The 25,502-nt window shown below is 52.4% G+C and overlaps 3 protein-coding genes across 13 annotated transcripts in view; 1 reads left to right on the top strand and 2 right to left on the bottom strand.

Annotated features, from left to right (window-relative positions):
• The window catches only part of TTC21A (tetratricopeptide repeat domain 21A), a 40,295-nt gene extending 35,222 nt beyond the window's left edge, over positions 1-5,073 (bottom strand). For all 5 annotated transcript variants that reach the window (XR_006057139.2, XR_006057140.2, XM_042236509.1 and 2 more), the window contains exons 1-5: positions 4,930-5,073; positions 3,519-3,648; positions 2,618-2,728; positions 1,795-1,961; positions 15-137 (exon numbers count right to left, since the gene is read on the bottom strand). Coding sequence is in view for 3 of the 5 variants with exons in the window: in XM_042236509.1 (XP_042092443.1) it covers positions 15-137; positions 1,795-1,961; positions 2,618-2,728; positions 3,519-3,648; positions 4,930-4,956 (558 nt within the window). In the remaining 2 variants the exon portion in view is untranslated. The remainder of the gene's footprint in view (positions 1-14; positions 138-1,794; positions 1,962-2,617; positions 2,729-3,518; positions 3,649-4,929) is intronic.
• Positions 5,074-5,167: 94 nt separating this feature from the next.
• On the top strand, positions 5,168-16,256 carry GORASP1 (golgi reassembly stacking protein 1). 4 transcript variants are annotated; one of them, XM_015102261.4, is made up of 9 exons: positions 5,168-5,321; positions 9,445-9,525; positions 10,094-10,297; positions 11,777-11,863; positions 11,998-12,128; positions 12,353-12,545; positions 13,227-13,377; positions 13,775-13,927; positions 14,166-16,256. In XM_015102261.4, exons 1-9 carry the CDS (start codon positions 5,259-5,261, stop codon positions 14,426-14,428), a joined length of 1,326 nt encoding a protein of 441 aa, XP_014957747.2. In that variant the 5' UTR covers positions 5,168-5,258; the 3' UTR covers positions 14,429-16,256. The 4 variants fall into 4 exon arrangements, with proteins under 4 accessions (XP_014957747.2, XP_027813826.1, XP_042092454.1 ...); XM_027958025.3 differs by lacking the exon at positions 5,168-5,321 and adding an exon at positions 5,853-6,048; XM_042236520.2 differs by lacking the exon at positions 5,168-5,321 and adding an exon at positions 6,189-6,391.
• The window catches only part of WDR48 (WD repeat domain 48), a 47,031-nt gene continuing 37,785 nt past the window's right edge, over positions 16,257-25,502 (bottom strand). For 2 of the 4 annotated variants that reach the window (XM_060402088.1, XM_060402089.1), the window contains exons 15-20: positions 23,514-23,619; positions 22,487-22,574; positions 21,777-21,812; positions 20,055-20,131; positions 18,839-19,031; positions 16,257-18,257 (exon numbers count right to left, since the gene is read on the bottom strand). In XM_060402088.1, coding sequence (XP_060258071.1) covers positions 18,162-18,257; positions 18,839-19,031; positions 20,055-20,131; positions 21,777-21,812; positions 22,487-22,574; positions 23,514-23,619 — 596 coding nt within the window. In that variant the 3' untranslated portion in view covers positions 16,257-18,161. The remainder of the gene's footprint in view (positions 18,258-18,838; positions 19,032-20,054; positions 20,132-21,776; positions 21,813-22,486; positions 22,575-23,513; positions 23,620-25,502) is intronic. The other 2 variants (XM_042236513.1, XM_012099396.4) reach the window with 1 other exon arrangement.

The following is a 25,502-nucleotide window of genomic DNA, read 5'->3' as shown; positions in this document are numbered from 1 at the left end:
TCCCCACTGCCTACCTTTCCCATCAGCCCCAGGACGTCTCTGGTGTCCTGGATGCCATGCTCCAGGTACTTGATGGACTTCTTCACCGTGTGGGGTTTGTCTGAGCTGAGGTCCACCCAGCCTCTGAGCACATGGCCCTGGCATGAGAACAAGGGGAAAGGTAAGTCCTCGCTCCTGCATCGCCTCCATTCGACTGCCTCTCCTGCCCCACTTCCCCCTCTTTGTCACTCCATTTTCCGAGGCCCTGCCAGGCACCGCTGCTCCCAGATCCCAGGGCAGCCCTGCTCTCTCTCTCGGGCCTTCCTACCTCTTGTTCCTTCACCTGGAAAGCCCTTCCCAGCATGCACCCCCTAGCCAGGTCCCTTCACCTGGTTAACCACCACCAGTCGCTAAAACTCAGTGGAGGAGGCCCGTCCCATAGGAGGCCTTCCTTGACCCTGCAGGCTGGGCTGAGGCTCTCGCTGTAACCCCCATGGTTCTCTTGCCCTGCGTTGTCACTGTCTGTTTACACTGGGGTCAGAGCACCATGGCGGGACCACTCCTGTTGCCTCCGCTCCTTAGACCAGCGTAAGGGCTTGGCCTGGACGGAAAGCTGGGAATGCCTTCTGAGTGGGCGGGTGGCCACTCTGAGCTCATGGGCCTTGCCGGCTCCTCTCCAGCCTTTGCCCCACCTTGCCCGGCACGTGTGGCAGGCCAGGCCTGGGAGGCAAGATCAGAGGGGCACCTGGAAGACCCTGTCCCAAAGCACCACTCATGGCCTAGAGAAGGTTTCTCAATTCTTTTCCATTATTGCCCTTCTAATGAGCCTTTTTCCCCTGGAGAAGGAAATGGCTACCCACTCCAGTATTTCTGCCTGGAGAATCCCATGGATAGAGGCGCCTGGTGAGCTGCAGTCCATGGGGTCGCAAAGAGTCAGACACGACTGAGCAACGGAACAACAACAAAGGAGCCTTTTTAGATGTTTCCCACCTAGTCATTCTCTGCCCCTCCAAGAGAATTAAGTATCATGTGTACACTGACTGATTTTACGTTCTGTGCGTATATTTGTGTTTTACATCCAATCAATGAGATTTTTCATCCTCTCCTTCAAGAAGCAATTTCCGCCCCCTTGAAAAGACCCTGATGCTGGGAAAGACTGAGGACTGGAGGAGAAGGGGACAACAGAGGATGAGATGGCTGGATGGCATCACCGACTCAATGGACATGAGTTTGGGTAAACTCCGGGAGTTGGTGATGGGCAGGGAGGCCTGGCGTGCTGCAGTTCACGGGGTTGCAAAGAGTCTGCGACTGAACTGATTGACTGACTGGGGGGCTGGGGGTGATACACGCCCTGCTGAGATGCACGGCCTAGACTGAGGCTTCCAATTCTACAGTCCTTCGGCCCATGAGACCGCCACAGGTGAGATCTACTGTGTGAGCCGAGCAGAGACACCGAGCAGATCTCTGCACGGAGGGAGTGCAGGCCCAGTGAAGCCAGCTCATCTAGTTTTTCAAAAGAACCAAGAAATCTGGGACTTTTAGGTAAAAATGTTCTGATTTCGAAATGCTAGCAACTATTTCAAGATTTTAAAACTATATAGCACAGGCCATAAAACACCTATCTGCAGATTGGACTCTATGGACAAAGTCCAGTTTGTAGTTGGCTAAACCCTGAGCCAGCATGGGCCTTGTTGGTGCCTGGGTGTGACCCTCCCCCAGCCCTAGTGCCCTCCATGGGAGTCAGAGCCACTCTGTATGACGTGTTTGGATGCTGCTTTCTTTGGCTGTTGCCCCCACGATGCCAGGGGCCTGTACCTCTCTGGAGCTGCTGGAAACCTTCAACGTGCGGTCAATGTACTCCTTGGCCTTGTCGTGGCGGCCCATGAGCCAGAGGAAGAGGCCAGCATAGTACAGGGCAGTCCCACTGGCTGTCTTGCGGACTTCCTTCAGACTGCTCTCAAGCTCCTGAATTGCTTCTCGGTCTGGGAATTCGTGAGAGGGGGAAGAGGGCAAGTTAGGATGGGGAGGTCTGTCTGGTCCTTCCCCTGGACACTCTGAGCCTCCCACAACACATGCAGCTGACCACACGACAGCCCAGGGCCTGGGAACCAGCCACGCCAGGCCACAGGAGAGGCCCAGCCCTGGACTTGGGTTTGCTGGTTGAGATGTGTCTTTTCTCCTCTGTGCCCAGGAGTTCTCTGGGCAGACAGATCAAACCGGAATCTCCCACCTCAGGCCCATAGTCCATTCCAGATGGGGAAATAGTTTGCACGTAGTTTTGTGGAATCTCTCCCTGACCCTAGAGAGGTGGAGATTTAGGGGTAGACATTTTTTATTTTGGCTTGGTTTTTCTTGACAAGATCTTGGCAGAGGCAAGCAGGGTGTCTCCCCAGTTCTTGGGATCTGAAAGGAGGACCCCTCCCACTGTCAGGCGTTCTGCCTGTGGCTCCCACTCAGCTGGGCCTGGGCATGGGGTCTTCTCTGAGGTCTCTGTGGGGATGGCACTGGCAGCCACTCCTCGTAGCATCTGAGGCCACAGGTGCACACACTTCCTGCAGCCGCCCAAGAGGGGCAGTGTCTGGAGCAGGGCTCTCTTTTCCCCACTGGGCCAGGCTTGGCTGAGCATGCCTGCACTCACCAATGGTTTCACAGCACTTGTGAGCATAAATGAGGGCCATGATGGAGCACAGGGACACGTCTGGGTGATTCCGGATGTTCTCCAGGCTGCCGATGGCATCCTGGATGTGCTCTGTGAAGAAAGCCCACGCGGTTACTATGCTCAGAGGGCAGGAGGCTCCACGGCAGACCCAGGGCTGACTCAGGGATTGGTGCGATCTGACCCAAGGCTTGGACTAACTGGTCCATAGGTCCCTAATGGCCCAAGTTCCCTGAAGACTGAAGCTTCCTGAAAGCACTGCTGGCACCATGGTCCGTGTGGCTAGGGGATGGAGGATTTGGAGCTGAGAGATCTTCCTGTGAGTACTTGCAAGGATACCCTGTATTGGTTCTCAAGAAGGACCTCTGGGCATTCCCAGCTAGCTATAAAATATAACCCCAGAGCCACTGATGATATTTATCCTTCCATGTCCACTGACACTGGCCATGGGCGGCCCAGGACCACCTTCTGAATGTCAGTGGATTGGTGCTGCAGGGGCCCTACTCCTCTCTCGGCTTCGGTCCCACACATGACTGTGTCCACACCTACCACTTCCTCCTTTTCCTGCATTACCTGAGGTTGGTTCAGTAATCAAGCCTGGGGTTGGTTCAATAATCCTGTGGTCACTTCTCCCTGCTCCGCAACTCATTTCATAGACAGGGAAACTGAGGTGCAGAACAGGGGGAGTGAGCTCTCAGGTCTCCCAAGTCAACTAGACATAGATTACACAGATTTCTGTGGATTATCCTGGAAGTCTAGCCACTCTGTGTAAGACTGTTTCTAGGGGAACATGACTGGGGTAGAAGCAGGCATCCAGGTGGAGCCAGTGCGTTAGTGCTGGGTGAGTGCCTAAGGTCAGGAGGCAACACTGATGGGTCCTCACCTTCCCTGAGGGCTCCATAGGCTTTAAAGAACTGCAGCACCGGGTCATTGTTGAATTTTTCCAGGCCCACAGCCGCCGCCTGCTGCACGTGGCGGAAGTACTTTTCTTTGCTGTAGTAAATGATCTCAGCCTGTGAGGAGGAAGGCAAAATCGCAATCGTCTTGGGCCCCTTTCTGCTTCTGTTCTGATCTTCTCCCTCCCCTATTCCCTGCTCCTCCTCCAGTTCTGTAAAGAGAAGAGAAAGAATATTCTGGCCTCATCTTGTTCCTCCACAGCCACAGAAACAGCTCCATACCGTTTCCTTAGGAAAGAGTTTGGACATGGCTTGTTTTGGAATTAACCACAGACTCTGGTTCAAAAGTTGAAATTCAGCTCAGGTTTTGCCTTATGAAGGGAATAAGGGGGAAGAAGGAGGACCAGTAATAAGGATCACAACACCAATAGTTAGAACTGCAAGTTATTGTGGGCTAACCACCTGTGGTGAAGGGTATCAAGGGCTTTACGCCTATTATCTTATGCATCATTCTCTCCATATTCTTCACAATTAAGGAAGCCAAAGCCCATGGAGGCTGTGGCTTGACAAACGTCATGCAATAAGAGAGGCTGAGATTTCAAAGTGAAGTCTCACTTCCCCTAAGGTTTGTGGGTGCTGGGGTTGGGGATAGATGCGGTTGGATTGTAAACAGCCTTGTGGGCTATATGAAAGAGCCCAGACATCATCCTGAGGGTAACAGGAAGCAGCTGGAATGGTTTTATGCATGGGGATGGGGGGGGGCGGGTAGGGAAAGTGTTCAGATGTGTGTTTTTGCAAAAACCTCTCTGGCTTGTGTGTGTGTCTCTGTGTGTGTGTGTGTGTTGGGGTAGCTGCTGTTGGTGGTGGTGGAGGTAGGGAGACTGCTGAAAAGAGATGAAATAGAGAAACCAGCTGGGAGGGGGACTGTTGCAGGTGCCCAGAGGGGAGATGGTGATACTGGGCTAGGAGATAAAATAAGGAGCTGATATTTTCCGCTGATGGACAGGAGCTGGAGATGGGTATGGGGAAGAGTAACGGGTGGGGGCGTCAAACGGTGGTGCCATCCACTAGGGTGAAAGACACAGAAGAGGCCCAGGCGGTTGGAGCCGAGGGTGGGGGTCGGATAATGGCAAGGTGATAGGTTCTTATGCTTTGGTTTGGGGGAGCTCGGAGATAAGACTGGGTGGGGAGGATGGCTAGGGGCTCAGGGTACACAGAGAACACTAGACAGGATGTGCTCGCCACGGAAAGAGAGGCGAGAAGGCACCAAGACCGTCTGGAGAGGCCGGGGACAGCGAAAGCCGGGTGGCGGTCAGAGAAGTAACAGGGGAGCTGCAGGTCGCGGGGCTGATGGGCCAGAGGAGGAGTCCCGGAGGGAGCAGTGCCCGGGTCACGCACCATAAGGGAGGAGTCATTGCTGCTCATCTCTGGACGCCCGCGGCTCTAGCGTCGGGGTCTCGTGGTGCGGCCGGGAGTCAGATTCTCAAGTCAGGGTCCTGGGTACGCCTCTCGCGGCCGGAAGTCGGAGGCCTGCGCGTCCTTGGAAACGGAGCAGCTGGCTGGTCTCTAAGGGCGTCAGAGTTAGGGGTGGGCGTGGCCATGCGCCCACGTGACAAGGCGCGGGTAGTCGAGCGCCGAGAGGGCGAGTCCGCGCTGGGGGCTGCTGGTTGGGCCTCCCGCGTAGGCGTCGCGGTCCCCAGGCACTGTCGCCCGAGCTGACCGTGGCCATGGGCCTGGGCGCCAGCGCCGAGCAGCCCGCGGGCGGCGCCGAGGGCTTCCACCTGCACGGGGTGAGTCGCCCCTGCGGCGCTGGAGGTCTTGGCGCGGCACCCGCTCCGACGCGCGGGAACGCCGGATCGCCGGCCCGGAGGCGGCAGCCGCGGGGTCTCGGCGCTGGGTGGCCTCCCGGGGGAGGGTGGTACCCCTTCCCGGTGGGAACCGTCGCCGAGAGAAGGCGCCGTGGCACCCCTGGGTCCCGGCCCGCCTGCGGCCGCGGTCGGCCCGGCGCCAGCCCCAAGTGCCAGCTCTGCAGGAAGCGGGAGCGTTTCCTGGTGGAGTCGGGCCGCTCCGGAATGGCACTTCTCCCAGGGGGAGAGTGAGCGCCCCAGGTTCAGTCAGGAAGAGTTTGTGCACTTGTATGAACACACTTATGATCGCCTGTTGTGCACTGCGCTCCATGTTGGGCCTGAGGAAAGAGCCAGCTAAGCGCAGTCCCCGGCCGTCTGCGCTCTTGGATCCAGGGGGTCGCCAACTGCCGGGGAGTCCACTGGCTCTCATCCCACGCTTCTCGGGGTCGAAAGGCTTCGAGAGGTCGAAGACCAGTGAGAACCAGACAGGGAAAGTGGGAGCGGGAGAGCAGAGAGAATGCGGCAGAGGGCTCGGGGATAGATTTGCTGCAGGGGGAGGGTCCCCAAGTGGAACACCGCGGAGAAGCGCCGTAGGGCCGCAGCAGAGAGTGTGTCATCCGTGTTGCCACAAAGAAGCCTGATGAGCAGTCGCGAGGACAGTGGAGATGGAGTGAGTTCCAGGGCCTGAAGGCGGGGAGAGGGGTCCGCGGCCAGATGGAGATCTGGGGTGATTAGTACCTCGGAGAGGGCGGGGCTGTAACAGAGGAGAGAGGGGCAGGCGGGTCTCGGTCTCCGGAGCGCAGGTGGGCCAGACTCCCTTTTGGCTTGTGCGCAGGTGGATGGCTGCAGAGATGGGCGTAGCTTGTCAGTTTGACGCCTTACTTTTGAGTGGTCTTTACTGTTGTCATAGGAGGCTGTGTTGACAACGAGGCGGCGCAGGGTTGGGGAATAAGAGTGGGGACCAAAGAAGAGGTTTGCTAAAAGGAAAGGCAGGATGGCTCCAGGACCCGGAGGTAACAGGATTTGTGCTTGCTGATGGGCTTTCCCAAGTGGACACCATGATGTGGTACCAAGCGGAAAAAGTGGACAGTGAAATGCATGCAGCCAGAAGGGTCTTCCAACAGGTTTGATGGAAAGCAAATTAAGGCTGTTGACAGGGGGTGGGAGTGGATGCTAGGAGTGAAGACAAGAAGGGCCGGTTGGAGAGGGACAGAGTGGAAAGTTTGAGGAACTGGGTTTTCATTTACAAAACATTTATTTTTTTTCATTTCATATGTGCAGCTTTATTTTTTTAATTAAAGTATAGTTGTACAATTTTACATATGCATACAATAGAGATACACAATTTTAAAAGGCTGTGCTCTATTTATAGTTATTATATAAAAATATTTGCTATGTGCCCTGTGTTGTACAGTATAGCCTTAGAGCCAAAAACAGTGACTTTGAGCACATACGCTATGGGCACTGGAGATAAAGCAGTGAGCAGAAGAGACATTGTCCCTTTTCTTATGGAGTTTACATTTGGGTGCCAGCCAGGAGAGGAGGGAGCAGCCTAGAAATGGAAATGTATGGTAGGTGGTGACCATTGCTAGAGAGAAAAATAAAGCAGGGCAAGGGGTCCAGATGAGTGGGTGCTGTTTTGGATAGAGGGGTCAGGAAAGGCCTCTGATCAAGTCACGTTTGAGCCGACACTCAGAAATAAGGAGTGAACAGTAGGCTAGGTGAAGTTTATCTGGTCACTCTTGCAATTGACTACCCCTGCATAGCTTTTAAATCTGCTTGATCATTTTCTTTCCTTCTTCAAATCATTGGTCTTTAATAGTTCCACGGTAAGTTTTTTCCTGTTTTATATATATATATAAAATGTTTTACACACACACACACACACACACACACACGTGGGGGAAGAGCGTTCAGGGCGAAGGGAGACGCTGAGGTAGGATTATGCTTACTAAGCTTCAGCAGTGAGGAGCTGGGACTGGTGTGCTTGAATGGCCAGGCCCTTGTGAGGGAAAGGATGAGGCCACATTGCGTGGGGCCTTGTGTGTTGTCCTGGGGATTTAGGATTTAATGATGAGGTATGGTACCATCAGGAGGTTTTAAGTAGAAGTGTCATGTTGCCTCCTTAATAGTAAAAAGAAAACCAGACAAAGAACAACTGGGCTGCTTTCTCTGACTGTTGGCCTTCCCACATATGCAGAGCACGGTGGAGAAGTCACTGCCCTCGGGGAGCTGTTGCAGGGCTGTGGGCAGGAACAAGCTCTGGGTCGGGTTTCCTGGGGTCAGGCAGCTGTTGAATAGCGGAGTGCTTTTCCTCCGCTGTCAGTTGGGGTTAGTGAGACGGGGAAAGCAGGTTGTGCGCTCGCCTGGCGCCCAGCCAGTCCTCAGAAGGTGCGAGCTGCCATCGTGCGGTTAACTGCTCTAGGTGCGCTGATGGGGGTTGGGGAGCGGGTTAGGAAAGCAGTACACGTGTAGGGCTGTGGGGTTGGGGGTGTCAGGAATCCCCAGGAGAAAGCCAGCAGAGGGGGGCACTTGCTGCGGGACTGGAGGTGCGGCGGGCAGCATCCCAGATGCTTCCTGCTGTGGAGCCATAGTGGGCGACGGCAAGGCCCAGGGCAGAGGCAGGGGAGGTGCCACCAGACCAAGAGCAAGGCCGCAGGAGCGAGGAGGTGGAGGCGCAGGGTGGGCTGGGAGGAGAGCCTGCGCACTGGGGGCCTGAGCCTTGGATGACGGAGAGCGGCGGACATTGGGTGGAGGAGGGTACAGGGCGACCAGCCTGCTCTGGAGCCAGGGCCTTACCCGGCGGAGGTGGGGTGGAGTGGCCCACAGCAGGGAGGAGCAGCTTTCCCGGATGAACTGCCCTCTGCTGAAAAGCTACCTCTTCCCAGACTTTCCCCTGAAGGGATGGCGAAGCAGGCTCCCAGGAGCAGCCCTCTGGGCAAGGCCAACTAGGGTGGAGTTGGGTTTCTGGGCTCATTCTCAGTAGAAGCTGTGGCAGCTTCTAGAAGTGGCAAGGAGAGGCTCTGTTGGTACTGCTGTGAGGAGGGAGCCCTAATCCCAGGGGCAAACTGGCCTGGATCCACAGCCTCAGCGCTGAGGGTTCCTTCAGTCTGGGGACTGTGCGATTGGAGGGCCTGGGGAGTGGCAGAAGCCACGGGGCCTTCCCCTCAAGCAGGCATCCAGAACCTGAGGCCACCTGAGTCCCAGGGCTTGGGGGCCTGGTTGACACTGGGCTTCAAGTGCTCACAGCCAAAGGCTGGAGGGCCTGCGGCCCACCTGCGGTCCAAAACTGGGGATAAAGGCTGCATTGTCTGAGCGAGGCTCTGTGAATGGTGCCTTTGAGACGGATTTCCACCAGAGCGGCAAGCCTGGCTGTTGTGTTTTTGGAGACTGCAGGGAGTCTGGGAGTGCGAGGCAGCACAGGGTCAGCCTTGGGCTGGGACTTGCTGCTGGAGGGGCTGGTGTGCTGTGGGGAGGTTGGATGGCAAAGGGAACTGTGTGCTGCTCACCAGGCTTCCTGGCTCAGGCTCATGCCCAACCCCGGGGGTCTGTTCTCCTCCACCAGCCCTCCTCAACCCTGCCTGGATCTGTCACCACAGGGCAGGGGCCCTCTGGATCTGGCCACAGGCTGCCTTCCCCACTCCTGTGTTTCTGGGCACGACCCCAGGGCACTCCGTTCCGGTCCACATCTGAACCTTTCTGGTAAACCTTTCTGGCTCTCCAGTGGCCCCAGCGCAGGCCTCTGGGGCAGCGTCTGAGTCACCCAGCCTCCCCGTGGCCTCCTGCCCTGGGCTCTTTCTGTGAGGCTGTCTGGAGGCGTAGTCTGTGGATCACGACCTGGAAAGAGTCGTTTTCTGAAAGAGGAAAACATAAGCCCAGGAAAGCAGTGAGAGAGGATGGCGTCAGCCTTGGCTGTGCCCATGTGCGGCCCGCCTGGCCCAGTTCACGCTGGGGTCTGTGTCCTCTCTGGGACAGGGGGAGTGGAGCGGTTTCTAGAACTGAGGGCTGGGCGTTTCTGGGAGAGCCCTGGGGTCAGCACAGTGACCATAGCCTCTGTGCTGCACAGGTGCAGGAGAACTCCCCTGCCCAGCAGGCAGGCCTGGAGCCCTACTTCGACTTCATCATCACCATCGGGCACTCAAGACTGGTGAGGCCCCCCTCCTGCCTCTGCCGTGTGCGTGTGTGTGTGTGTGCGTGTGTGTGTGTGTGTGTCCGCCTGCCCGTCTGTCCATCCTGCTGTCGCTTGGGAACCCCAGCCCTGGAGACCAAACCCCATCTCCCCTTCTTCCAGGGCAACAGTGAGCCTGATGGGGGCCCTGCCTGGAGTTTAGCCCTTGGTCCCTCTGGGGTGGGCCGGAGGCAGGGGGACTCCTGGCACTGTCCACAAAGCCTCCAGGCCTGCCCAGAGGGGTGAGGGCTCTGGAAGGGGCCTCTCAGAGTGGGCCGTGCGGCAGTGCTCTGGACTCAGGCGGCTCTTTGCTTACTTTGTGGTGTTTTCTGGGGGCCCCGAGGGAGGAAGGTTTAGCAGGGCTTAGGGATGCTGGGGGTCCAGTGGCTGCAGGCCCAGCCCTGACCTGTGGACCCAGCCCTGCACCAGGTCTCTCGGGGGCAGCTGGCCCCCAGGGCCCTCGCCCTATATCAGAGCCAGACTTGTCTGGGGGGTCTGGCTGGGCGTTGGCGGGGGGCTCCAGGGGTCAGCCCTGCTGCCCTTGCAGAACAAGGAGAATGACACGCTCAAGGCCCTGCTGAGGGCCAACGTGGAGAAGCCCGTGAAGCTGGAGGTGTTCAGCATGAAGACCATGAGAGTGCGTGAGGTGGAGGTGGTCCCCAGCAACATGTGGGGCGGCCAGGGCCTGCTGGGCGCCAGCGTCCGCTTCTGCAGCTGCCGCCGCGCCAGCGAGCACGTGTGGCACGTGCTGGTGAGTGGGGGCGTGGCGGGGGGTCCCTGGGGGTGGGTGTGGGGAGGCCCCCTAGGAAAGGCCAGCAGCCAGTGGGCCTGTCAGGGGGTTCTGAGGGCAGGGTGTGGGCTCCCTGATCCAGGGTCCCAGAGAGGGCAACTCCTCATCCCCTGAGCAGGGCCCTCTGACTTTGGGGGATTTCTTACACGCTAGACCTGGCTTTCTTCTTTGGAAAGATGGGGCCACCATCTGCTGGAAGGGTGGTTGTGCTGCCAGAATGCTGCTATTACTGCTTTGCATTGTTCAGTCGCTAAGTCGTGTCTGATTCTGCAACCCCGTGGACTGTAGCCCACCAGACTCCTCTGTCCATGGGATTCTCCAGGCAAGAACACTGGAGTGAGCTGCCATGCCCTCTTCCAGGGGATCTTCCCGACCCCGGGACTGAACCTGTGTCTCCTACGTTGGCAGGCAGATTCTTTACCGCTGTGCCACCTGGGAAATCCTGCTGCTGCTTTAGTCCTTATCTAAAAAGAGTGTTTTTTTCTGGTATACTCTAGGGTGCACCAGTAATATGTTTTTTGGGGCAGGTCCCCTGAGAAGCCCCTTCGGGCACTCGACTGGTGCCTGGGGTCTGAACCGTAGTGAATCTCCGTGACTGAGTTGTCACAGCTGTTGCTGTTAGTGTTCATCCACAGACATACATGCACACGTAACATGCACAGTCACTGATTGTGCCCAGGTTCTCGAACGCGCGGTCCTGCAGCTTGATGGATGGAAGGAGCCCTGAGCTAGAAACGGGCTGATTTGGTTTCTAGTTGGCTCTGTTGCTCACTGACTCCTTGCGGGAGTCTTCTCAACCTTTTTGGCTGGCCTTACTCAGTTTGTCCATGAATGCAATGCGGGGGTGGTGATGCAGATCCTTCCACGTTTCTTGGGAGAGTGGGAGGGGGCAGTGGAGCTTTCCAAGGGAGAAGGCAATCCTTGCACCTGCTTCTCACCACCCTTGCCTTTAACCTCCCCCCTACCCTGAGGTTTTCAGCGCTATGCCTGCAGCAGTAACAGCAATAAAGTGGGGCGTTTACTGTGGGACAAGGTGTGGTTTTCATTCTGTACATGTATTTTTTTTTTGGTCTTCTCAGCAACCTTTGGCCTAAGTACTGTATATCCTACTTTTAACTGTGGGGAAACTGGGGCAGAGGAGTAAAGTGTCTGTCTTCAGCGCCCCAGCTAGCAGCGGGGGGAGGCTGGAGTTGGTTCGGGTGGTCAGATGCGGGAGCTGTAAGGTGAGCCGTGACGCAGTGCTGCCCTCTGCTGGGCAGACTGTGGACTGGGGGAGGCAGGGGAACAAGGGGCTGGGCGGTGCGTGGCGGGGCGGCTTGAGGTCTTGGCCTGGGGACGGAGGACAGGTATACTACTCACCACCTGAAGACACAGCTCTCCACCCGCTGCCCCCCAGTAGCAAGGCTGACAGTTGGATAATTCATGATTCTTTTTGCTCAGGATGTGGAACCCTCTTCACCTGCCGCCCTCGCAGGCCTGCGCCCCTACACAGACTACGTCGTGGGCTCGGACCAGGTCCTCCAGGAGGTGAGGAAGGGCGGCCTTTCCTCCCTGCTCCCCCGGCCCCCTGGATGGGGTGTTGCCCGTGAGAAGTGTCTTGTCTTGTGAGGCTTCCCATCCCAGAGTGGGAACAGGGCTTAGGTGCTGTGTGTCTGTCGTAGTCCGAGGACTTCTTCTCGCTCATCGAGTCCCACGAGGGGAAGCCCTTGAAGCTGATGGTTTACAATTCTGAGTCTGACTCCTGCCGGGAGGTGACTGTCACCCCCAATGCAGCCTGGGGTGGAGAGGGCAGGTACTTCCTGGGATCGGAGGGCTGCGGGTTGGGGCTCTGGGGGGCGCCTGGCCAGTGGGCATGGACCTTGAGTCCCACGGTGGGGGTGGAGGGCTGGGCCCTGGGCCCAGGGGTCCTGAGGCTGATGTTGGTCTAGGAGACCCTCTCATTGCTGGTGGGTGGGGGTGGCAGGGGTAGAGAGGGCTGTGGGACAAGCCCAGGAAGGCGTTTCTGGCCTTTGGCAGCCTGGGGTGTGGTATTGGTTACGGGTATCTGCACCGGATCCCAACCCAGCCCCCCAGCCACCACAAGAAGCCGCCTGGTGGCCCGCCACCCAGTGCCCCACCACCTGGTGCCCCACCGCCTGGACCCGGCCCCCAGGACTCTCCTGCCCCTTTTGGCCTGGAGACAGGCTCCAAACAGGGTGACTACGTGGAGGTACGTGGGGAGCACTGGCCAGCTGGGCAAGAAGGGAGTTTCATGTGGGCAGAGGGGCCTGCAGCTGGGAAAGGAGACTGGGGCTGTCCTCACCAGGAGCCTATCTGTGGAGCCCTTGGGAAGCCCCCCGGCCTGTGGGACCCAGGGGGAGCAGATGGGGCCGGTCCCGGGACCGTGCAACCTGCTTCGGTTTTCTTGCTACTTGGGTCTGCAGGTGAGGGGAGTGCGAGGCACTGGTTGTCATTTTCATTTCACGACTGGGAAACTGAGGCTCGGGGTGGGCAGGGCCTTGTCTTGTGCCTCCCTGAGTCTATCGGAAAGTTAGGCCAGGGACTGTGTGTCTGGTCCAAGTGCCTCTGGGCATCAGGCTGGTGCCTGGGGTCTGCATGCGGGCACTCGGAGACTACTCTCCAGGCATGGACTATGCCAGGGGGCCACAGACAGGGCTGCTCAGCAGAGTGGGAAGGGGACCCCAAGTCCATGTTGGCACCTCAGGGGAGGCCAGCTGGGCCCCTCTTGCCTGACTGCACATCTGCTGTAGAGCAAGCAATAGACCCCCAAGGCTCTTTGCTCCTGTGAGCTGAGTGGTGCTCCCGGGGTAGGTATGGGCTAGGAGTTGGGCTGGACTAGCCCTGTCCTGACAGGGCCCTCTGATGCCTCTTTTTCCCTGGCTCCCCTTAGGCCTTGCTGCAGGCACCTGACTCCTCCACGGAGGAACAGCCCCCTGGACCTGAAAGTCCTGGCCAGGGCGCTCAAGACCTTGGAGATCCGCCCCGTTCCATGGAGATTCCTCTGCAGCCTCCGCCTCCATTGCAGCGAGTCATGGACCCAGGTACAGAGCAGGCTGAGAGCAAGCTGAGGGCTGGGCGTTGGCAGCTATCTCGTACCTGCCGGGCTAGTCGCAGACGATGTGATCAGCGTGCGGATGGGGAGGCTGCCGTCCAGAGGCGAGAGGGGGCCTGCTCAAGGCCACACAGCACACTGGGCACAGGGCAGGGCCCGGGCCCTCTGCCACTGGGCTATCCTGTGATCACCCACCCCAGTCCCCTTTCTTTCCTCAGAAAGCAGCTGTGGGGAGCCTCTGGGGCTGGCTGGGGGCTTCACAAACAGCTGAGGCTTCACTCTCAGGCCAGGCCAGATGCCCCAGAGACTGGGCACAGTGAGCCTGAGGCGCTGGCCTTCCAGCGGTCAGGGTTCTGTGCCAACAGAGAATCATGTGTCTCCTCCAGGCTTCCTGGACGTGTCTGGCCTCTCCCTCTTGGACAGCAGCAACGCCAGTGTCTGGCCTGGCCTGCCCTCTTCCATAGAGATGACCCCCCCTGCGGTCTCAGCCTCAGGGCTGGAGGATGTCTGCTCCAGCAGCGGTTCTCACGAGCGTGGTGGTGAGGGGCTGGCGCCTCTGCGGGGGGACCCTGGGTTGTGGCGAAGGAGGCCCTGAGTCTCTTAGCCGGGTTAGAGGCTTGCCTGTGGGGGAGGGCAGCCACATCAAGGCGCTCGTACGCTGGTGATCCCATCCCGTCAACCCCGGGGGGTGGGAGCTGGGGGTCAGTGGGGTGACTGCCCCAGGCCACACTGGCCCCGGTTCTGTGGGCCTCCTCACCTCCACCCTGTGTGTTTCAGGTGAGGCCACCTGGTCTGGGTCCGAGTTTGAGGTCTCCTTCCCAGACAGCCCCGGCGCCCAGGCCCAGCCAGACCACCTGCCTCAGCTGACCCTTCCCGACAGCCTCACTTCTGCCGCCTCACCTGAAGATGGGCTGTCTGCTGAGCTGCTCGAAGCCCAGGCGGAGGAGGAGCCAGCAAGCCCAGAGAGCCCAGACTGCGGGGTGGAGGCTGGGGCTGCTCCTAGCCAGGCCCTCTCCACTCCTGACCACTCTGGGCTGTGAACCAGGCCCTCTGACGGCGTCTCACGAGGCCTGGCAGTGGGAGGCAGCTCAGGCCGTGCTGTGTTGGGTGGCCTGAGTTAGTGCTTCCTGGGCTGAGGCTGAGGGCCGTGCAGTGTCTTCTGCCAATGCAGGGGCTTTTGTGTCCACTCAGACCCTACTGGTCTCCAAGAGAAAACCTGCCAGCAGTCATTCTGCCTGGTGGTCCTGGCTTTGGGGAATTGGGCACTTGTCTAAGAATCTCAAACAAGTACTTCTGGCGTAGCAGGGGGCTGGGAACAGCACCAGATTCAGTTTTCCAGAAGCTGGGGGAGGAGAGGACTCTGCTGCTTGGGTCGGGCATGGAGCTTCCATCGGTAGAGGCCGTGGGCCTTGGGGAAGGGCATCTTTGGGTCTTGGGCCCACTGCGTGTTCCTGCTCCAGTCACTGTGGCCGCACGGCAGGCAGCAGAGTCCAGGCACCAGCGGGTGTGAAGACGGGGTGAGGGAGAAGGGGTCGCTGTGGAGTGGTTGTCTAACCGTTCCGGGGGCTTGCCTCGATTCTTTCCATTACAGACAGCCTATCTGTAATGGAGGGCACCCCCCAAGCCCTGGGGACCCCTGCCGCCCCCTTTGCCGTCTTCCCCTGTGCTCGTCTGCACAGTTGGCTCAGGCTGACCACTGAGTCCAGTGAACCTGGCCCCTTCTCCTGAGGGAGGGTTGGAAATCCTGGGCCCTTCAGCAGAGACTCACCTGTGCTTGGGGCGTGATGATTCCCCAGCATCTATATCCCGCGGACCTAGCGTCACCAGCTGGGACACCTGTCAGCTCCCAAACTTTTACAACCATCTCTTTTAAATATACAAGTCATGTAGCCACCCTAGAGGTGAATGATAGTTACCAAATTCAAGTTCACCATCCTAAGCAGGCTCTCAGAGCCCATCCTCCCACCTGGAGCACTTTACACACAGCTCCCACCCCAAGCAGGGATGAGGTGCCCGGACAAGAGTGAGTCAGGGCCCGCTGCTACTTCCCACAGTACAGGAGAGGGCTATTCCCCTCTCCCCCAGTGCCTCAGGAGGCTGAGACTGGGTTGTGTGTCTTGCTCTGCCTAGGTCCCACAGCACGAGGAGGGCTCTGTGGAGGGGTGATCCTTATCACTTGTCCTCTCCTCTTTGGCCAGAGTCCCTCACCTTCCCACAGCCCTTGCTGATTACCATGAACGCTGCCTCCGGCCTGGCCTTCTAGCCTCAGTCCAGTTGAAAGTCCCACCTTTACCATTTGATTTGGAGTGTGTGCCCTTACAGGGAATTCAGAGCTCTGTTAGGCTCATAGAGGGGCCCAGGCCAAAGATATGGAGGGAGTCTGCTCTGGGGGGGGGCAGAGACCAAAGATGTGGAGGGAGGGCCCCATATCAGCAACCACCTCGAGTTTCCTGCACTGTGACTGCATGTAAAAAGCAAAGCTTTGTCAGGTCTACCAGAGCACCTGATAAGCTTGCAGAATAGGGAGGCATTGTGTCCAGAGCCAGTGCCAGAACCTGGTTCCTAGGTTGTCTGGGAGCCCAGTGTCTGCCTGCAGGAATCCAGGAAGTAGAATCACGCCAGGCCTATTCTGAAGCCAGTTTCCCTTCACTAACCTGGTGGCCTGACCCAGGGTCACCCTCACCCAAGGGACCTGGTTCTTCCCACCCTCACGTTAACACGCTCCCTTCCCCAAATTGGGGGATAAAATAGATACCAGTGCTAATTATGTCCAGGGTAAACACAAAACCACAAGTTTCTTACTTTCTCTGTAATCTGCTATGAAGGAAAATGACAAGTGGAAATAAATGTGTACTATACACTTTGAAATATTTTAACTAAAGCCTTTATTCTATACAACTGTGAAATACAGATTTTTACCCTTTTGGCATTGCAGACTGTCAAATCTTCTGGAAACTATTACAGGTTTGACTGGAACAACAAAAAAACACAACCATGCTGGGGCAGAGGGGTCAGATCTAAGATGGGAAGGGAGCACAGCCGCCCCTCAGAACTCAGCACACGGGGCAGCATGGCCCAGCGAGACCCATTCCTTCAGCCCAAGGGCCCTTCGTGCAAACAAAGCTGAGGGCTGGGAAATGAGTTTTTTTTTTTTTCTTTTAGCCATTAATTCACAACTATTGCTAAAAAATGTGCACCGAAAGTGCACCGTTGTATTCAAGATAGAAAGGATTTTTGTTTTTAAAAAAGCCGTTGCTCTCTGCATAAGGGAGACAGACTCATTGGAAATGTGGCGTGTCTTTGCTCACTTCTTCAAAGTGCTGGAGGCAATGACCGCTCCACTTTCCAAAGGAGGCTGACCAGCAGTGAGTGAACCCTGTCTCTACAGTTGTGCGGATCAGAGTATCTCAAATGGTTAAGTCTGGACCCAGGCCCATCAGCTGCCTCCTGCTGAACCTGTGAAGATTAGAAAAGAAAACTTCCCCACCCCCTCCACAGTCCCTGCTATTATAGGGATGGGCCACACACAAGCTGGGGAGGCAACTGGACTGGAATAAACTGCCCTCTGAAGGCACTTGTGCTTCTGGCTTCACACAGGAGGCTTGTCTTATGTAGTTTTATAAGGGTGGACCATTGTTCTATTCCGAGTACAAATGACCTTGGGGAGGATCCAAAGTATGTTTTTTTTCTGCCAAAAGTTGGAAGTGTTTATCCCCAATAAGTTATATTCTGTACAAGATCCAAATGATTCTATGAAAGCTTTAGATTGTTAGAAAGAACAGTGAAAAGAAATCTGGATACAGGTACAACACAAACCTGCATATAAAACTGGAAAAACAAACGTATACTTCCAGGACAAGAATATCAAATCAACTCATTACGACACCCTTTTACTCTGACACCAGAAATATTAGGTAGCATTGAAATGAAGTCAGGATCTCATCATGGTCTTTAGTTTTGATGGTGTCATGCTGCTCACCTGGGGCAAGACCCTGTGGTGTCACTTGGTTTTGCCCATAAAGAAAACACAGTGGAGGAAGGCGTGAGAGAGCTGCGCCTCCTTGCGGCCGCCGCGCAGTCCAGGCGTCCCAGCTGGGCACAGGCTGGCCGCACTCCAGGCTGGCAGTCCAAGCGCTGTGACCCAGCACCTGGGGTTTCGACAGATCTGCCTACAACACATCTGAGATGCAGTATTAAAAACAAGCCCACCAGTAATCATCTATTATGAAATGGGCTGGCTCTTGAATTGTGCAACAGCCAATTCCTATTAAAAATAACTGTCTTAAATGGTGAAAACAACTTGTTTTTTTTTAATGACAAACTTGGAAAAAGCCTTCATAGGTACTGCGTAGATGGAATGTACTTAGAAAAGCTCCCGAGTGTGTGGGATTGGAGTTGGAACACAGTGACAGACGTGGCCCTACCGTGTGTCTTTGACAAGTGCTAACAGATCAAGATAAGGTCCTTTGAAACAAAAGGAGGAAGCAAAATCTGTGCTGGCCTCTCTTCAGTCCTCAGTACATCTCGCAACACACAGCCTGCTTGGGGCTCTTCTCTGGCACTCTGCCTCCCTGGGGACAGCTTAATCTACACATGGAGACTGGTTTCTATATTACATCTTGATTAGTCACTTCAATGGAAAGATAATCTCGGTCCATACCAAATCAGTCGTTAGAAGTCTTGTTCCCACTGGGGCTCTGGGCTTCCTAGGACTACTCTTGGGGCCATAGAGGAAGGTCAGTAAATGAATACCCAGGAGTGCTGGCCCGCCCTTCACGTGGACTTCTGACGGTAATGGAGGGTGAGGTCACCACCACTCTTCCATATGAAGTGTTTCACTGTCCGAAGGTCCATATTTGGATCCAAAACCTGAACAGCAAAAAATAAATAATGAAAAAGGCATCCAGTACCTTATGCTGTTATTGCTAATGCCGAACTCTCCTTGCCCATGCTTGGTGGCCTGCTCTTGCTGCATGCAGGCATGAATCTGGGCACGGGAGACGTGCAACTCGTGTGGCTAGGGCAGACACAACACGGTGAGCCGTTCTTCTGAAGAAATGCCTCGAGTGAATCCTCATTTACAGCATTTCCACAGATGCTCCACTCACCTCCTCTTCAGATCTTAAACTAACACAGCAGATGCTGCTCTGTACATCAAGATGAGCATGTGGCTTCCTTTTCAGAAAAAAAAATCCACCAGCACATCCACATCTGTCTGCGCATACGTTTCAATCTCCTATCCCTTTCCTGAAAACTGCCCCCAGGGTAAATGGAAGCTAAGGGCCTCACAAATGGATGGGAGACCCGGCGCTCCTTAAGGTCTCTCTAAAAGCAGAAGCCCTCCCCCGACCCCCGCAAGGCAACAGATCTGGAAACCACAATCCTACCACATTAGCAAAGTCTGAGCACCGGCACTGGAAACAAGGGGGCGGTGTCCTCAATCCATTTACCTGGTCCTGGCACAAAAGCTCAATTTTCTCCTCTGCCAATACAGCAATATCCTCCTCTTTCTCCTGTTCTCCTGGTTTTTCATTATTAGAAGAGCTAGTGGTTTGAGACTCATTATCCAAGTTGATGATTTTCTCATAGACGTGTTCCATTACTTTCCGGACTTGAAGCATGTCACTAGCAGAAAGTCGGTCCCTGAAAAAGGCAAGGGCAGATGGTGACATCAGGAAATCACTGGCTATTCGCTCTCCCATTTTCTTTGGTGATAACATCTGATAAGGCTATATCATACCACAGAAACATAAACCAATACATGTTCTCAGGCATTGCTTTAATCCATTTTCAGAATTCCCAACAGATTTCTTATAGTGTCCTCTCCTAAAACAGATTATGTGCAAATAAGTGAGATTATATACATAAAAAGTAGCCTTCTAGGTTCTATTCCCTTAAAGACTTTCCCAGAGCATGGGCAAACTGAATGCTCCTGAAAGGGAAGGCAGCCCCTGTTGCTTATTAGGCTCCGATGATGGATGTACCCATTTCTCCCAGGGCTTCCTCCTATAGTCAAGACTTTGAGTTTCAACTGCTTGTCTGATCTCCAAACCCACCAACCCAATAGCTCCCGCCAATGTCCCAAAGGCATCACAAACTCTACATGTCCAAAACTAGATTCAGCAACTTCCTTATCCCCAAACCTACTTCTGTATCTCTGACATCAGTTAATAATGGTCAAATCAAGTAGCTCAGGCTCATACTTTAAAAGCAAGTTAAACTATATATACTTTCAATATTATGAAATTAGCCTAAGATCTAGTGCTTGCCTTCTGTGCTCTAAATGTAATCCTAACAAATAATTAAACTAATTAAATCCAACCCAGGGATCAAACCCAGCTTTCACGGATTGCAGGTGGAGTCTTTACCAGCTGAGCCACCTGGGAAGCTCAAGAATACTAGAGTGGGTAGCCTATCCCTTCTCCAGTGGATCTTCCCGACTCAGGAATCAAACCAGGCTCTCCTGCATCACAAGTGGATTCTTTAATCAGCTGAGCTGCCAGGGAAGCCCATGCTTGGTGAATGGTTAAATTGTATGACTTCAGTTTTATGGAATAGCCTAAGATCTAGTACTTGCCTCCTGTGCTATGAACGTAATCATAAGGAATAAAAAAGTCTCTGGCAATTAATCAGATCAAAGTATTGCACGACACTCCATTTACTTACTTTTTTAAGGTTTTTGCTCCTGAAGAAGCATGAGGTTGGAGGTAGAAAGGAATTTTGTTGAATTTGGGCATATTTTTCTGAAATATTAAAAGTGAAAAAAAGTAAAATAGTGTCTATTAATTGATAAACTAAAATGATGTCAATACTTGTGAAAACATGATTCATAAGTTAATTGCTATTGTACATTTAAAAGTGACTTTCTATGAAATTTATAGTAAGCTCTCAAATTATGTCAGCCTTAGAGACAGGGTATCAGAAAAGTATAAAGTTTAATTTTGTAATAAAACATATATAAAGACAAATCATATGCAGTGTCAGTAGCAGTATAAAATGGCAGCATGGCTCTTCTCAAGTAACAATTCAAGGTATTAAAGGGAAACAAACTTTATTTTAATCCTTTAAGCCATACAAACCAAAATCTCAAGTCTACATTCAAATGCCAGAACAAAAATTTAAGTATCTTGAGAGAAACCCACAACATTCACTTTTGAGCAAAACCATACACTCTATGCTGGTAAGGTCCATTATCCACCTCTAAAGGTCAATCAAGTCCTCCTAACTTGCTTTACCTCTGACATCAGAGTGAGGTCTGTCTGAGGTTTCAAATAAGAGTGGAAAGTTCAGCCAACCACCTAGATGTCCATATGATGTAAACCATACACTTAGATAAAGGATAAAATTAATTGGTCATCTTTGCTATGGGGATTAATCCCCTTTGAGCCTCCATGTCATATCCTCTTCGGATGTTTCCTCCAGGGAATAAGCCACAGGCCTAAAGTCAGCAATGCATCCGAGTGAGTTTCACACTCAAAGGAAGTAGTGGTTTATGGGGAGCTCAAATTTAGAGAAGACTAGAATATCCATCAGGTGTCAGACTGGCTTTAAGTTCTTGGAAGTTTATCTGGGACAGAAAACAAATTTTCTAGAAGGTTCTAGAGATTAAATCTCTTTTCATGAGGCTTTAAATAGACATAAAATTGGTCAATAGCACATAACTAGAAACAGACCTATGTGTGTATAGAAATTTAGTATATGATAAAACAGCATTTCAAATTAGTAGGAAAAGTTTAGATGATTCAATAAATTGTGTTGACACACTGGCTACCCATTTGGAGAAAGTTAGCATCTTACTTCACTTCACACCAAACAGAATAAATTCACCAAATAGAATAAATTCTAATACTTTAATGATCTAGATACAAACTATTATCATAAACATACTAGAAGAGAACACAAGAAAATATTTTTGCTACTCTGGAGTGCGAAATACCTAAGCAAGACATGAAACTCACAGCCATAAAGGATTAATCTGGTCATATAAAAATTAAAACTTTTTGCCTGCCAAAGGACATCATGAGCAAAGTAAAAATTCAATCAAGAGGCAAGAGAATGGTCAAAGGGTTAATATTCAGTATGAAGAACTATTACAAGTCAATAAGAAAGACAAATAACCCAATAGAAAGTCGAGTAAAGAATACAAACAGGCAACTTACAAAAGAAATAAAAATGGCCACTATGAAAAGATGCTTAACCTCACTGTAAGTTAAAAAAATTTAGAACAATGAGACAATATGTCTATCTTTCAGCAAAGATTCTAAGTATCCAGCATTGGTGAGGGTGTGGGGTTCTGGGCACTCACACACTGTTGGTGAGAGTGTAAACTGGTATACCCTTAGTGGAGTGCAATTTGGCAGTATCCATTGAAATTTAAAATGTGCATACCCTTTGATCCAGCAATTCCACTTCTAGGAATTTACCCTAAAAAGTACACAAAGATATATATACAAGGATGTTCACTGAAGCATTGTTTTTAACAGAAAACATTGGGTACAACCTAAATGTCCATTAATAGGGACTGGCTAAATAAACCATGGTACATTTATACAACAAAATATGCAGTCATTAAGAAGAAGTGATCCATACACTAATATGAAAAAATGTCCAAAATATATTTTTAAGTGAAAAACAAAACAAAAAAACACATCCAAGTTGTAGAACAGTACAGAACAGCAAATTCTGTGCAAAATAAAATGACCTACATATGGATCACATATATCTAGACACACATATACAGACACAAACACATACTTGTGTATGCACAGAAGAAGGTCCTGAAGGCATTAAGCTATTAATATTTACTACCTCTGGGAAGAAGAAGAGGAAGTGAATGGAAGACAGTGTTTGGAAAAGGATGGGAATTTCACCTTATTCATTTATTATTTTCTTTGATAAACACATTTTATATATTAAAAATAAAGATAGAAAGAGACATAATTATAATATTTCTCTGCAGCTTTGGAACTGCACAGAAGCAGAAGAGGATTCCACTTGGCAGTCTAGTTTCAATCAAAGATTATACAATTTAATACAGTAAATTTTCTTCATGATTTGGAAAAAAATAAGAGGACAAAGTGGGAGTGGAGGACACTTACATCCACAGTGATGTCAATTACCCATTGTGGCACCGTCTCATTAAGAAGCATGGACTCAGTCTCACCCCCAGAATCTCGGCAGAGCAGCCTAAACATAATCCATCATGTAGTAAGTGACAAAATAAGCACGGATCCCAATATCACTATCATTAAATGTTAGAGGGAGGGAGCTTATAGAGTTCATTCAGGATCACCCCCAACTGACAGCTGAGGAAATAAAGTAGAAGGCAGGCAGAATGACTCACTCTGCTAAGAGTGAAAGCAAGCTGTCAAACTCAGGCTCCCAGATTCGAGGCCAGACGGACACTGTGGCTGCCTGTTGGGGCCCCTGGGTGAGGACAGGAAGCTGGGTGTAGGCAAGGCACTTGAGGTCGCTCAGCAGAGCTACAGTGCACGGTAGTCCATGCACAACATGGGGTCAGGCGGTTTTCAGTGACCACACTCTCAGGAAATCACCATCAAGGAAGAGAATTCTGCTCTCAAGGGCAAGACAAATAGCTTTCTTACTTCTGGCCCATGGCTTTCTCCCATGACATTTCCTGGGCCTTGGCTAGCAACTTGGAGGTGAAGCCAGCCTAGCACTTGCCTGCAGGCCCTCAAGAAGGACTGCCTTGCACCTCAGGTCGAGCCATTGTTGGGCATGACAGTTCCCAGGAGCAGCCCAGTCCATCTCCCCTGGCCTGGTCTGAGGGAAGTTATCTACTCAGATGTTGTCCTGTGGGTGGGGACTTCTGGTGAAGTCATCTGTCCCTGGCAGTCTGGCTGGTTAAGTGAGAAAAAGCACTTCCTGCAGAAACTGCTAAGAAGCTGCCTTGAGGCAAGGTTATCAACCTCCACAAGGTATCAACCTCATTTTACCACTAGAGGCTCAGCTCTGAATTAAGATGGGGTCTAACAGCATCAGACACTTAACTATTTCAGGGAGGTGAAAAACCAAAACCCAGACACCCCTAGAAATTAATAGACATTTGCTTGAATCAAAACTTCAGGGCAAACAGGGTGCACTCTTAGCCCTTCCTACCCATACCTGAAGAGGGTGCGGCCTCCAGCTTCACCGAAGATCACAGGGGTGTGTGGCGGCACTTGAAAGTAGCCATTTCCTTTCTGTACTCGGTTCTCCTGCTCCCCGTTTACTAGGAAAAGACACAGATGGCGTCAGGATCCAGTCAGCGCTAACAACATGGACTCTAAACATTTTGTTTCCACAGGACCCAACCATTGCAAGACTTAAGTCAAGAAGTCCTGTAAGTCAGCTAGAGATGGAAATAAAGGTAAAAAACAAAGTGAAGTTCCTGAAAATAAGAAATACGGCAATGTGCGATATACCTCACGAGAAATGATTACATTTTAGAGGAGATTAATGTTTGAGATTTAAAACAAAAACATAACCATCTACTTCAGCCACAGGGCAGTCTAGAACAGTCTATAAACAATGATCTGCTCTTTCCTTTGGCGCTGGTGGGGTGGGGATTGGTAAAACACCAAGCACAGAGAAATTTGTGTCAGAAACAAAGTTTATATTTAATGGCAGCCACAACTAACGGTATTAGTGAAAAACAAAATCTCAAAGAGGTCATAAACTCATTTTTATTGCTCTCTGCAGATTTCATTTTAGTCAGATTTCATTTCAGTCAGCTCTCTGCAGCTGACTCCCCCTTGTTCATAACTACTTTCTGAAGGAATCTGGAAGCAATCTCACCCTCTGCAACCCAACAACACTCTCTCACAGCACCAACTCTGATCACACAATGCAGATGTAAGCGGTGCTTTGTCCAACCAGAATGCTAGTCCCTGAATGGAGGGATCCATGTCCATCTATCCCTATTATCCTCACAACTCACTTCAGGCCTCCGAATACTCGAGCTGCCCACCTCGTATAACCCAAGCAGCTTGAGGGTCCGCTGTGTGTCGTGCAGGTCCAGCAGGATTACCAGCCAGGTAGTGCGAGCCGTGTCCTGAGCTTGGCTCAGTCCTGCCCTGCCTTCACTAGGCCAATTTGATTCTAAGGATGATTTAACGTTTCCTGTGACTTATTCTTTACTCCCCCAACCGAAGTCTGCCTTCAAGAGATGCTGCCTGGGGCCCTTTGTTTCGATTACGTGGTCTTTATTGGCTCCTTGGGCCTCCGAGGGCACCGTCAGGTTATAGATGGAGAAAGACAAGTCAAGAACAGGAAATGGCATGCCCGCAGCTGCACAGCTGATAAAACGGCAGAGCCCACAGCAGAACCTAGCTTTCTCGACCCTGTGAGCAGATCTTTCCACTGACTCTGGCTCACAGTTCACTGTACAATTCAGAAGGGGAATGAAGCGAGCCAGGTGACAGAAGAAAGGCCATCATGTGTGGGGTCAGTGCTCTCTCTCAGACAGGGACATCAGGACACTGGCTTACAGAGAGGCATGCCATCCTTGCAAAACAGATTTAAACTCCAAAATTTATTCTGGATGAATCAGTCAGCCACAACAAACTCTCTGGCAGGAGGGCTTCATCACTGCTGACCACCACAAATAGGCAATCTTCAGAGAATCTTTAGCAGAGCAAGTCCTCAGTGGGGGGACTCAAGGTTATGTATCAGCTGTGATATTTTAAGTTTTTCCCCTCCTTTCTTGAATCAGACTGAGCCAAACTCATATGTTCCAAATTCTCCCGGGCTGCCCAGTGAGTTACTGCTGCTGCCTGTGGCACACACAGCTTTGGAATGTCCTCAATGACATTAATTCTTTACACATACTCAGTCACTTACCCTGGCACTTCTGAATTGGGAGCTGCTTTTTTGAGCCAATATCAGGTAGATCATCAGACTAGGGAATATCTACCTTTCAGGCCAATGTGAGGCATGCCTCACAACAACAAACCTGGCTTTCCAATGCAGCTAAATAGCTAGCTTTGGAGGTAAATCCAGCAGGTCCATGGATACCTTGAGAAATACTGTTAGAATGAACCTGCTAAGCTGCCTACTTTCAAGGACAAAGGTCACCTGAATACACAGGATTGATTCCATATACCTTGTGTAGTA

Source organism: Ovis aries, chromosome 19 (assembly GCF_016772045.2).
Source record: "Ovis aries strain OAR_USU_Benz2616 breed Rambouillet chromosome 19, ARS-UI_Ramb_v3.0, whole genome shotgun sequence".
Classification (NCBI taxonomy): domain Eukaryota; kingdom Metazoa; phylum Chordata; class Mammalia; order Artiodactyla; family Bovidae; genus Ovis; species Ovis aries.
This window is presented reverse-complemented; position numbering and strand designations above follow the sequence as displayed.

What these genes read in the sequence shown, in the direction of transcription:
- GORASP1 (XM_015102261.4), top strand. Translation starts at nt 5,259, where the DNA reads ATGGGCCTGGGCGCCAGCGCCGAGCAGCCCGCGGGCGGCGCCGAGGGC. An exon ending in CCATCGGGCACTCAAGACTG is followed by an intron (nt 9,526 to 10,093) that starts GTGAGGCCCCCC and finishes CTGCCCTTGCAG; the next exon opens with AACAAGGAGAATGACACGCT. An exon ending in GCCTGGGGTGGAGAGGGCAG is followed by an intron (nt 12,129 to 12,352) that starts GTACTTCCTGGG and finishes GGCCTTTGGCAG; the next exon opens with CCTGGGGTGTGGTATTGGTT.